At 40.6% G+C, this 12,762-nt stretch overlaps 1 protein-coding gene across 14 annotated transcripts in view; it reads right to left on the reverse strand.

Moving 5' to 3' along the window:
- AUH (AU RNA binding methylglutaconyl-CoA hydratase) overlaps positions 1 to 12,422 on the reverse strand; it is a 169,825-nt gene extending 157,403 nt beyond the window's left edge. For 10 of the 14 annotated variants that reach the window (XR_010353235.1, XR_010353234.1, XR_010353233.1 and 7 more), the window contains exons 1-3: positions 11,933 to 12,422; positions 2,881 to 2,948; positions 2,696 to 2,783 (exon numbers count right to left, since the gene is read on the reverse strand). Coding sequence is in view for 6 of the 14 variants with exons in the window: in XM_064404380.1 (XP_064260450.1) it covers positions 2,696 to 2,783; positions 2,881 to 2,948; positions 11,933 to 12,338 (562 nt within the window). In the remaining 8 variants the exon portion in view is untranslated. The remainder of the gene's footprint in view (positions 1 to 2,695; positions 2,784 to 2,880; positions 2,949 to 11,932) is intronic. The other 4 variants (XR_010353231.1, XR_010353230.1, XR_010353229.1 and 1 more) reach the window with 1 other exon arrangement.
- Positions 12,423 to 12,762: the final 340 nt, after the last annotated feature.

Genomic DNA, 12,762 nt, shown 5'->3' on the forward strand with positions numbered 1-12,762 from the left:
CGCAAGGCTTTGATTTCTGGGCATCCCTTTTGATCAGTCCTAGAGCATTAATGAGGAGCTTTCTGCATACATGGATGCATAAAACATTAAAAAAAGAGACACAAAAAAGACAGGTAAAGACTTAAAGTGAATTTTTATGCAGGAATGAAAGGATATAATTTCTGGCACATCTCTACATTTTTTTATACAATTCCATTTTTGTCCCCCTCCAATTTCACCATGCGAAAATACCATAATTTGAAATCATACCCAAATCTGCATCAGTCATCAAAAGAGTTTAAATATTTTAATCATCCACATTGCTACTTTGAAAAAAATGGTTGGATGTCATGTTTTGTGGACTAGGCCTTAGAAGGAAACAAGACACTTGGCTTGTGGCTTTCACAGATATGTGCTGATAGCTAAGGAATGGCAGGATTTAATGATCTTGGACTTCATTCCACACATAAAAGGGAACTACATTCTAGGACAAAGTTTCTCAATATGCAGTCTGTAAAACATCAGATGGTGGTCCAAAAAATAGTCATAAAAGTGTATTTTAAAAAACATACATTCCCACACATGCTAGCAAGAAAACATTATTGAGGAAATACAAAAAAAAATAAATTCCAGGTTTAGCCTAACTAAATAGCACTATAAGGCATAAGAAAATGCGACATTTCACAAGATGATCCTTGCATTTTTTAAGGAAATTAAATGTTCTTGAAGTAACATATTCTCCTTTAACATTTAAGTTTGAAAACACTTTCTTCTGTTCTACTGAATTTCCTGAGTCCCCTCCAGAAACTGCCTTCTTACATCCAGTATGTTCCACTCCTTATCTCCCTAAGCTACCAACCTGGTTTTTCCAGATCTCACTATGCTTCCTCTATTATTGTTCCCTTTAGAGACACCCATTAAAGTCACCTACTGAAGCAATCCATCCACCCACTGTGCAATTTTCATCTATTTTCAGTAACAAACTCTGCATCAGGTATTCTGTTTCATTCTAGATTTCAGTTACCACTGTTGGAACATCATTTAATTCACTTGTTCAGCTACAGAAATCTCCTTTCTTAGGACACTTGTTTTACCCATCACTTTTTTAAAATCAGAGAGACCTAGAGAGACCCTGTCTCTACTCCCTGGGTTAAGATCCCAATATAGCTACCCAGCCGTTGTCTTTCACAGTCTTCTTTTCAGGACTAATTTTCCTTCCTAATGTCCTGGTATCTTCTCTATTGCTATGTCTTAATACACATTCTGAATTGCTTGGTTTTCTAAGCCAGACAAATAAGCAGCAATGAGTACGTTAAATCTTTATACCAAAACAGCTCAGAAAAAACAGCTAACAAAGAATACTGGAGACATACTTGGAGCTCATAAGTACAGTAATAGTAGCATACTTGAGATACTCTCCCTTAAAATCAGTATTTCTGCTCTCCTATTTCCAATATACCACTATCACAAAATTCAAGAATGTAAAAAAAAAATCGTTAAAAACTCTAACAACATCTTTTTATTTCAAGTACATAACATTTAACTTGAAACACCATTTGCATGTGTTGCTCTGATTCTTCATCAGTTTAAAAACTACAGATTTTTTTCTGAGATGACTAAAATTTAAAACAAGTTACAACCTTTAAATTACATATTCTGATTAATACATACACATTTAACCTATTTATATGTATTACTAAGCATTGAATTGATTATTCCCTTTTTTCCAAGACAATTATTTTCACAAGTCTTTTCAGTGCAAACTGTATCACCATGAAAACAGGCTTACTAAAAGCCACAAGAAGAATTTTAAACTCAACTAAAAGTGCTTAGGCACATTACATATTTAAAAATTGGAAAAACTATTTTGCATTTAAAACTAAATTAATTATGCTATTTGGGATTATCAAGAATGACAACTACACAAATGATCAGAAAAATAAAGTTTCAGAACTGATCTCTTTCTTGACAGTTCTATTAATGTATTAGAGCAAACTGGTTTACTGCTGTTTTCCATTTCAAATGGATATAAATTAAATTTGAATAAAGTAAGAACTGGTTGAAACATTTTTAAATAAGATAATTCATTTGATATTCATAAAAGATACTGCTGTATGAAGTGATCTTGACATGTCAGCAAATTCTGTTTCTCAGCATCTGGTAGCTGAGAGCTCTTGCTTTTCTGAGCACTTTGGCAAGATGCATGTACTGTTGGATATGTGGGCTGGGGTGTGTGCTTTTTGTTTTGATTTGTTTTTAATTTGAGAATACATTCAGCCTGCAGTAACATGCATATTCATCATGAAATTTTAAGTTTGCATATGTTTCTTTAATTAAAAGTTCAAGTTTATGCATTGAAAAGAAAGGTTGATACAGCTTTCTACAAAGCCTCTTTATATGGCCTCAAATTATTTGCACCTTATTCTGACATGCTTGCAGGAGTTTCTAGATCAATTGAATGTTTTTTTACTATCATGGTTAAACTAGTATATATTTTTAAATACTTTATGACACAGAAAGAATAAACCCAATATTTGATTTGTTTTAGCAATTGAGGAAAATAATTTAAAAATGTTTTGTTACTGAAATGAATATAGGAAAAAGACATGTTTCCTTGGAATCTGGGCCTTTTTTTTTTCTTTGCCTTTTTTTTTTTTTTTCAGTGCAATTAGAGAATACAGATTTCCAGATTTTTAGGAAAATTAAGTTTGCATACCAGCACAGAATATCCCCGGGACTTCACTCCGGAATACAACAGTTCGTACTTTCTTATCAGATTTCAAAGCATCCACAGCTTTTGACATCTACAGAGAAAAGGAGGAAGAGGAATCACCAAACACTTTTTAAAGTGCTTCATTCCAATACTTCCCCTTTATAGTAAAAACTATTCTTTTCACTTACCATTTTTACAAGGTTTTTGCTAAGTGCATTCTTGGCATGAGATCTGTTTAATCCAAGCACCACAATTCCTAGAGAGGAAGAAAGATCACATCATGGTTACAATGTAGTGAAATATGTATCATCTACACAAATTATTATTATTTTGAAATCATACAAAAGGCATTGAGGACTGAAAAAAAATGCTAGTGTAATCACTACTGAGTTTCTGAAAGAAAATAAAATTATTTATTCTTTTCAATACTCAACAGAAATTACACTTACTTTAAGAACAGAAATAGGGCCCTAACACTGTCATGTGGAAACAGTGCTTACAAAGGTTGAATGTAGAATTACACAACTGCATGCAAAAATTTCATGTTTGTGCATGAAGTGCTGACACACCATCAGGAAAGATGCTTAATTGTAAAGCACATATTTCCATATTTAGAGAGCCTATCTCCAGAAATTTTTAAAGCATATCAGAGCAAAGACCAGCAACTCTGATACAGGTACAAGGAAGTAATAAACATAGAAAGAATGCCACCAATGGGAAAAATTGATATTTTTGTTTAAAAGGGAAAAAAATCAAACAAAAATTCTCCCTGGAACACAAAAATTAAGCTCAGTGCTTGGTACGTGGCTCCAAAGACACACTCACAGCTCCCTTAGTCCAGTTACAGATCAATTGTCTAACTGACTGATAACCTGTGCGTTCGTTGGAATGTTGCAGTAGAAACAAAAATTGTCTTTATTATGCTCCCCTCACCTTAACTGGCATTAATATCAAAGAGGAAAATTCTGAAAAGTCTTTTTTGGCAATGCCTAAGTTTACCACAACTATAGCAATTTTTTAGACAATTACTGCCTGAACCCACACAGCTGCCTGAGTTCAAAACACCAGCACACAGTCCCGATCCTGTCCTGGTAACATTTTATCAGTCAGGACCTTCTATGCAGAAAATGCAATGATAAGGGGGAAAAAAGGACTAGGGCAAGACCAGGAATGAAAGGCAGAAAAGAAGCTCTTTTTCAAACAAAAATGACCACAGTATTGCCACCAACCTACGATTTGAAAAAACAGAATTCCAGAAACTTAATGTTTGCCCAGGTGATTACTACTTCACCACTCAGCTTTGAATGTACAATCTATACATAATTATGCTCTTGTAGCCTTCCTTGTCATCTCAGTGCATTCTGCTTCTGTTTCTGGAAAACCTGTCCTCACTTAGGACACAAGACAAGATTTAAAAGAGCTCCTGCTCCTTCTGCAGTTACCAATTTGAAGACAAAGTCTTCCATTTGCCAGCTACCACTGTCAAGATTCAAATAAAAATAGTGTCAAATGCAGCAATAAAGCACACATGCCTTTCTTGTTCTTAAGGTACAGTCAATTGTTAAGTACAGATACCTCTTAAAAAGGCGTGGAGCCAGTTCAACCCAAATGACCTTCATTGCCCTGTTCTACTAGCCAAAATTCCCACGATTACACCTATGGCTGGAGGTATTCATACAGGTTCACCTGCAAAAGTTGTTACTCAGCACTTGCATAGCAATCTGTTTATATGCTGTTAAGCAAAAACAAGTGGTGCTGTAGCACTTTTCTTCGGCTGTTACAACTTCTTCTCCAGGAGGAGGATCACTCCAAATTCAAATATTCTGTATGTTCAATACAACTAGATTAGGCAAAAGCATCATCCTACGTTAAAGCAACAAAAAGACCCTTCACCCTGACTTCACTTTGATTTTCAGACACTACAAATCCCATGCTTGAATAAACCGGAGATGTTATTGCCCCAAACCATAATTCAGTCAGGAAATAGCATCCTTTTCAGAGGCATGTTATACTTAATGGCAATAACACTTAATGACACTTGAATTTTTCTTCTCTGCACTGGAGCCCAAAGACTGCTACTCCACCACCAAAAATATTGTATTCAGAAGGAAGCTTCTCTTAACACTGAAGTACTTTAAACATTTTTTTCCTACAAAGGAATTATCCTTGAAGACAAATCATAGAAGTCAATTTTTGCTTAGCAGTGTCGATATCAAGTCATAAAACTACCACTTCTGCTTCCTTTTAAAGAAATAAAAGATAAAGACAGCACCCACCCAGTTGTTTTCATTTAAGTATGAAAAAAATATGAAGTAAGAATTGCAAGAGGAAAAGTATAAAAGGTTTGGAAGAGAAAGCTACATATTGCAGTGATATATATACAAAAGACATGCCTTACAGTCACATTTGGATCATTATTGTTCTGATATGCCATTACTACAAGATCTGAGCATCCTGAGGATGGAATGGACCTTGAAGATCATTTAGCTCCAAGCCTCCTGCAGGGACACCTTGCACTAGACCAGGTTATCCAGAGGCCTGTGTAACATTGCCTTGAACACCTCCAGGGATGGGGTGTCCACTTCTCTGGACAACCACTTTCAGTCCCTAGAAGTAAAGAATCTCTTCCTAATATCTAAACTAAAGCTGCTCTCTTCCAGTTTAAAGTCTCTCTCTATGTTTCTTACAGGTTCCCTTCAGAATATGGAATGTCACAGTAGGCCATCCCGAAGGATGAACAGTTCCAATTCCCTCAGACTTTTTTCCCAGGAAAGGTACTTCATCCTTCTAATCATATTCATGGCTCTTCTGGACTCACTCCTACAGCTCCATGTCCTCCCTGTGCTGGGACCCCAGAGCTGGGTGCAGGGTTCCAGGTGGGCTCTCAGCAGAGCAGAGCAGAGGGGCAGAATCCCCTCCCTCCCCTGCTGCCCACGCTGCTTTGGATGCAGCCCAGGACACGTTTGGCTCTCTGGGCTGGGAGTGCCCATGGCTGGGTCATGTTCAGCCTCTCAGCCACCAGCACCCCAAGTCCTTCTCACAGGGCTGCTCTCCATCTGCACGTCCTCAGCCAGGGCTGATACCAGAGGTTACTCTGACCCAGGTGCAGCACTTTGCACTTGGTCTTGTTAAATTTTATGAGATTTCCATGGACCCACTTCCCAAGTTTGTCCAGGTCCCTTTGGATAGCATCCTATCCTTCAAGTGTGTCAAAAGCATCGGCTTAGTATCATCCAAAAATTTGCTGAAGGTGAACTCAATCCCCTCATCTATGTCATCAATGAAGATACTAAATCACAGTGGTCCCAGTATAGACCCCTGAGGCACACTGCTTGTCACTGATGTCCATCAGGATCCTGAGCCATTGACCACTACACTCTGAATGCCACCATTAAACCAACTTCTCATGCACTGAACAGTCCATCCACCAAATCCATCTCTCTCCACTTTAGAAAGAATAGTGTTGTGGGGAACTCTGCAAAAGTCTTTACAGCAGCCCAGATAAATGACATCTGCAGCCATTCCCTTGACCACTGGAGTGAACTCCATCATTCAAGGCCACTGGGTTGGTCAGGCACGACATGCACTTGGTGAAGCCCTGCTGGCTATCTTGAATCATCTCCCTGTCCTCCATGTGCGTCAGCACAGCTTCTAGAAGGATCTGTTCATCACAGAGGGGAGGCACAGATGTGTGGCTCACCGGTTCCTAGTTCCCAGGCTTCAGCTGTCTGTACCTTTTAAAGATCGGTACAATGTTTCCCATTTTCCAGTCATGGGGGACTTGACCTGAGGGTGGTGACATTTCAATAATACCTGTTACATTGTCATCTAAAGCATTTAATCATGGTTCATTCTTCCTAAAGCACACACATATATATATGCTTTCCAAAATACTTTAAAATAAACTGTTTGAAAACTCAACTTGAGAAAGAAAATATATAATAAAGTTAATAAATTAATAAATATATAATAATTAATTAATTAATTAATAGAAGTAGAAAGTAGTAGTAGTAGTAGTAGTAGTAGTATTTGCTTTGTTGATGTATCTGTAAGGTATCAACAATGTGACAGATCTACTAAGAAGGAACAAGCATTCACATAATGCTAAGCCAATTATTAAGGTCATAGTTTTTCCTGGGAGTCATCCCCACATTATTTCTGCGACACACTTCAGCACATAATGTGCATCTATTAAAAATACATCTGTATACTGAAAACTAACTTCATCTTAACTGGCTAGGCTCTTCAAGAGACAATGATTCCCAGTGTTGTCTAACATAAGCAGCAATATTCCTGTATACTACTTTCCTAGCCAACCATTAGAGGCAAAGCATACATAAATGTACAGTATGTTCTCTACTTACAAGTCGCCCCTGTTAAAAGAGAAAGCTGCTTGTGGTATAATTCTCAGTGTTTAAGAGAAAAAGGAAATGAAACTTATAAAAGTTATATGACAAAAATGAAATTTATATTATAAAATGAAAGCATAGTAAAAGCAAGAGATGTCTTTCACTGAAATAAGGACACATACATATCTGGAAGATAGGTTCAAAATATCCATACTTTCCCAGAAACATCCTGGCTTCATAGCAATCACTAAATTTAATACTTGAATCAAGTGAAGAGATTAGATCCCAGTTTAACTATTGTTTGTATCAGCACATAGGAGATCTTAATTTTAATAATGTTTTTAATATCTTTTATCTTGCACATTTTAGAGATCAAAGTATTCATCCTCACTGTTTGGTAGAAACACATTTAAATGGTTACTTAAAAATTGATCTTGTCTTTAAATCAATACTAGACATTTTGCCAGAGTTTGAAAGATTCACTACATCTGCATATAAAGCACTTGCAGAATTCTTTTTATTTGTATTTATTTTATTATTTATTTCCATTAAATACACACACAGAGATCATTTCCCATAATTAAAAAAATATTTTAAAAAGTATGAATTATGCTTTGAAAAGTGGAAGGGGGATAGAAGTAAGTTATTTTTTAGCTTGTTTCACTTAACTAATCAGATAGAACAAGGCAGAGAAGTGGACTTAGATGTTTATTATTCTGAAGTAGTTTCTTAAGCAAAACAGGAACATATGGTGAATATATCATGCACAATTCTGGTGGCTTTCATTAATCATATCAAGAAGTATTTAAGTGAAAAATCACACAGATGTGTACCAACCAGCATTTTTTAAAAGGACCACAAGACTCTTCAAAATCCCCTATCTGAGCCTGTTTCATCTCTAAATTCTGAGAGTTTTCCACATTCCTTAAGTTAGTAGATCTCACCTGCTCAGCCCTGCTTTAAACACAGCAAATGGAAGTTTTTCCAATTTATTAGCTAGCTATCAGTTTCCAACCTCTGAGCAAACAACTTCAACCAAGACTGTATTTGGTTTTGCCCATTCCATGTACATTAAAATTCTAACTGATGAAGACAACAAGCTGTCTTATTCTAAACTGAACCAAAACCAGCTCAGAAATTTGACCATAAGGAGTCATTCTAGCATAAAATCTAAATTTTAAAAATATTTATATCACATTCCAGCAAGTGGCACTGCTACACTGGAGTCAAGACTAAAATGGTATTTCTCCCAATTACACCTATAACTTAAAAATCCAAAGCACTAGGGTCATTTAAATTTGTAATGAGATCACTAATGGAATTTGACTACGTTTTAAAATGTCAATAGCTGTAATACATTTCAGCCCTATTGATGATCAAACAGAATCTCAAATAAAGTAAAATATATATACTTAATTTTAAAAAAACAATACACTGACAGTCATCTTTATACATAGAAAACTGACACTAAGAGCTTCACAAGTTGCAACACAGGCAGAATATACAGGTATTTTTCAATCACATTCTTCACAAATCTCACTCCTTTTGTATTCTAGTTCCAGTTAAATTTCAAACTTGGAAGCTGGAAAGCCTTGAGTTAAAATTTCCATAACTAGCCTTTGCCAACATAGTCTCATTTTACTTCATGTTTAACAACCGCCCAAGACCTGAGGTATGCAAATCACATGGAAGAGATATGAAGCAGAACAGTTTGCTACTTTGCCTAAAGGCAAAGATTTGTTTAGTGCTACAAGACATGTGCCTGTACGTGAGGCAGATACAGCTGGTTTTCCTTCCTCCCCAGTATTCACAGTGCTCTCTGAGCAACATGGAAACACTAGGCATGTGCTCTTAAGAGCACAAGCACAGCATCAACAAAGATGTGTGTGCAATAAAAGGTAGTCAGAGAGCAGGGTCTGAACGTGCATGAAGTCAAGAAGTATGTAGCGGGATGGCGTGATGAGGCCATGGGGGAAGTTCCCCAGAGTACCTTGTGGGGAAGTCAAGAACATTAAATGGTAGCTCAAGGAACGGCAGGGTAGAAAGGAGCAAGAAAGGCCACAGGGGTGTTTACAGAGCTGGTGCCCTCATTAAGCAGAGATATTACATGCTGTAAGCAGATAAATACAGATGAACTTGGCGTACAAGGTGAGGAGGAGGACATGCACTAGCACTACAGGGAGGAAGCAGAGCCATGTTTCTTCTGCAAAAATTTTTGTTGCCTGCTCTTTGTGCTGCTGAAGAAGGCATATGAAGCTAATGTCTCCTTCTGGCCTATTTCTACATCCTTGTTCTTATCTTTTTCTAACAAACAGCGCTTGTTTCTATGTTCTTCTGAAAGACAATACGAAAGAAAATCCCTTCCATTTAAGAGAATTCATTAATTAAAAATACACTGATTGAATCCTTCCTTATGCTAGCAACAGCTGCTTTAACATTCCAAATACTATCTCCAAGTTTTGGGGCATTAGGCTACATATTCAGTATGAAATACCTCCATAACATTACAAAAGCAATGATTCTTAGGCGATTCAACAGCTGGAACACACTGCCTAATTATTTTTTTTTGTTGTGTAACAGAAATAAAAGTCGTAGTAAGTATGCATGTAAAAGTAAGTATGTAAAAGTATGTAAGATCGTGATATTTTCTACCACTTCTTGGTAAAGCACAAAAAAAGCACGGAAAAACACTCTTCTAAGATTTTACAAACTCTTCTTTGCTCCTGTCTTGTTCTCTTCCTTAACTTAAAATGATCCCGAAACAATATGAATAGATATTTTAAACTAATTCCAAGTTCCATAGTCAGCTGGAAAAACAGGACTAAAGAACCACATTTTAAAGAAAGTGGAAGGAGTTGGGAACAGAACTACAAGACAGAAGATAATTTCAGGATCAGATTAGATCCTCTTTACTAAATAATGACAAAAACCTGCCCTCAGATGAAAGCACAACATCAGTGTTCCCTTGAAAAAGAAAAAAGAATCTTCTAAACTCATACTAAAATTCAAAGTTTTAAAGTTACCTCTCTGTATATGTATACAAATCTATGTACAGGCATACGTACTCAACTCACAAGCATTTGCCTAAATTGGCAGGAGGTGTGAAACAGCTGAGTTAATGTGCTCAAAGATGTAAACTAAACTGTACCTCCCAACACATGGCAGTTCCAAGATACATTTTCCATGTGAAGAGATTCATATGCTGCAGATAACCAAAACCCTATACTATGGCCCTCTCCATAATAGCAGGTATAACATCATGGCTAAAGAAATAAACCCTCAGGAACAGAGTTTGCACGCACTTCTTCTCCACCATTCCTAGCCCTGCTACATCCACAGGGGAAGGAAGTGACAAACACCAAGGGAAGTAGAACACTTCTAAAATCCAGAGAGCATCACATCAGAAGAGGAAGTACAAAGTGTCTGTGCTGTGATGCACTGGCTGCACGTCACTAAGGAGCACAGACTTTCATTCTTTTTTTAAACAGGTGAGTTAAAATAAGACTCTTGATACAGTTGAGTAGAAAAAAGTGAGTAGTAGTTGACAACACTAAAAGCAAGGAGGAAGATGAGATGATTATTAGGAGAGTGGCATGAGATGAGAGAATACTGAAGCCATACCTTCTGCCACAGAAAACATGGATATCAGTTTTTTGCCCTCTCTGCCCCCTGCACACAAGCACAAAACTGATGTCTGAAGCAGCATGACTCTAGATATTTGCTGCTAAACTTCATTTTCTCAGAATTAGAGTGGCAAACAGATGCCAGTTCACAGAGGTGTATGTACCTCACAAACACAGTGCGTATGCTGCAGTACTCTAAAAAAGAAGAGTGATGCTGTTGACACACCTCAAGGACGAGATGACATCCACAGCAACCTAGACAAGCTCATGAAGTGGGCCCACGGGAATCTGCTGAGGTTTAACAAGTCCAAGTACAAGGTGCTGCACCTGGGTCAGAGTAACCTCTAGTATCAGCAGAGGCTGAGGATGAGCAAGTGGAGAGCAGCCCTGGGGAGAAGGACTTGGGGAGTGCTGGTGGCTGAGAGACTGGGCATGACCCAGCCATGGGCACTCCCAGCCCAGAAAGCCAAACGTGTCCTGGGCTGCATCCAAAGCAGCGTGGGCAGCAGGGGAGGGAGGGGATTCTGCCCCTCTGCTCTGCTCTGCTGAGAGCCCACCTGGAACCCTGCACCCAGCTCTGGGGTCCCAGCACAGGGAGGACATGGAACTGCTGGAGTCCAGAGGCCATCAAGATGATAAGAACGGGACACCTCTCCTACAAAGAAAGGCTGACAGAATTGGAACTGTTCAGTGTAGAAATGAGAAGGCTTTGAAGTGACCCAATCACAGCCTTCCAGTACCTGAAGGGAACCTACCTGAAAGAGCATGTAGCAACAGGAGAAGGTGGAATTGGCTCAAATTGAAAGAGAACAGGTCTAGATTACTCAATAAGAGGAAAATCTTTACTGTGAGAGTGGTGAGGCACTGGAATAGGTTGCCCACCAATGCTGTGGATGCCCCATTCCTGGAGGTGTTCAAAGCCCGGCTGGATGGGGCTCTAAGAAAATCTGGTCTAGTACGAGGTGTCCCTGCCCATGGCGGAGGAGTTAGAACCATTCAAGGTCCTTTCTAACCCGAACCGTTCTACGATGCAGTGAAGAGCCGAGAAAAACCAAGCCGACCCAGTTCTGCCACTGCCACGCCATGCCGGCAGCTCCCAGCACTCTGCGACGCAACCCCGGCCGCGGGGACAGGGGGAAGGAGGAGCCACCGCTCTCCTCCCGCCTCTCGCCGCCGGGCAGCTCCCCCAGGGCCGCCCTCTCTCTGCCCGCAGGGGTCACCCCTGCCAGGCCGGGACAGCAGGTGCACAGCCGCCTTCCCCTCGTTACCTTTGTGCTCATCATCCAGGTACCGGACGCGCAGCTCCTCCTCTTCCTTCGCCTGCGAGCCGTAGCTCCTCCCGGCCGAGGGGAGAGCGGCAGCGGCGACGCCTCCCCGCAGCGGGGGCGCGCGGTGGCCGCTTCGGCCGAGGGCGGCCGAGGTCGCGGCGGCTGCGGCTGCGAGCCTGAGCCGGGCGCGCAGGAGGCCGAGGCCGAGCCCGCCCAGCGCCGCCGCCATCGCTGCTGCCGGCGCCGCCTCAGCCTCTCGCGGCCCCGGCCCCGGTGCCGCCGCCCACGTGACCGGCTGCGGCACGCACGGGGCGCCGCTCCCCCCCCTCCCCTCCCCTCCCCTCACGGCGCCGCCGCCGCCGCCGCCTCCGCCCGGGGCCGCGGGGAGGGCGCGGCGCGGTCCCATCCCTCTGGGAACGAGGCTCGTCACTCAGGGGAGGTCTGAAACTTGGCAGAGAAACAGCCCCATCCCGGGCCGCGTCAAAAACAGCGTGGGCAGCAGAGCGGTATTCTGAATGCCCCTCCGCTGCGTCCTGGTGAGAGCCCGCTTGGAACACTGCATCCAGCTCTGGGGTCCCCAGCGGAAAAGAAGGCTGATGAAGTCCGGAGGAGGTCATGAAGGTGATGAGGGATCTGGAGAACCTCCTCTGCAAAGACAGGTGGAGGGAGCTGTGGCTGGTGAAGACATGGGGAAGAGAAGGCTGTGTGGACAGCCCATAGCAACCTTCCCGTATCTGAAGCGAATTTCGTCAGGATCTGTAGCTACAGGACAAGCAGTAATGGGTACGAATGAAGAGAGGAAATTTAAGTGCGATTTTAGGAAGAAATCC

Source organism: Passer domesticus, chromosome Z (assembly GCF_036417665.1).
Source record: "Passer domesticus isolate bPasDom1 chromosome Z, bPasDom1.hap1, whole genome shotgun sequence".
NCBI lineage: Eukaryota > Metazoa > Chordata > Aves > Passeriformes > Passeridae > Passer > Passer domesticus.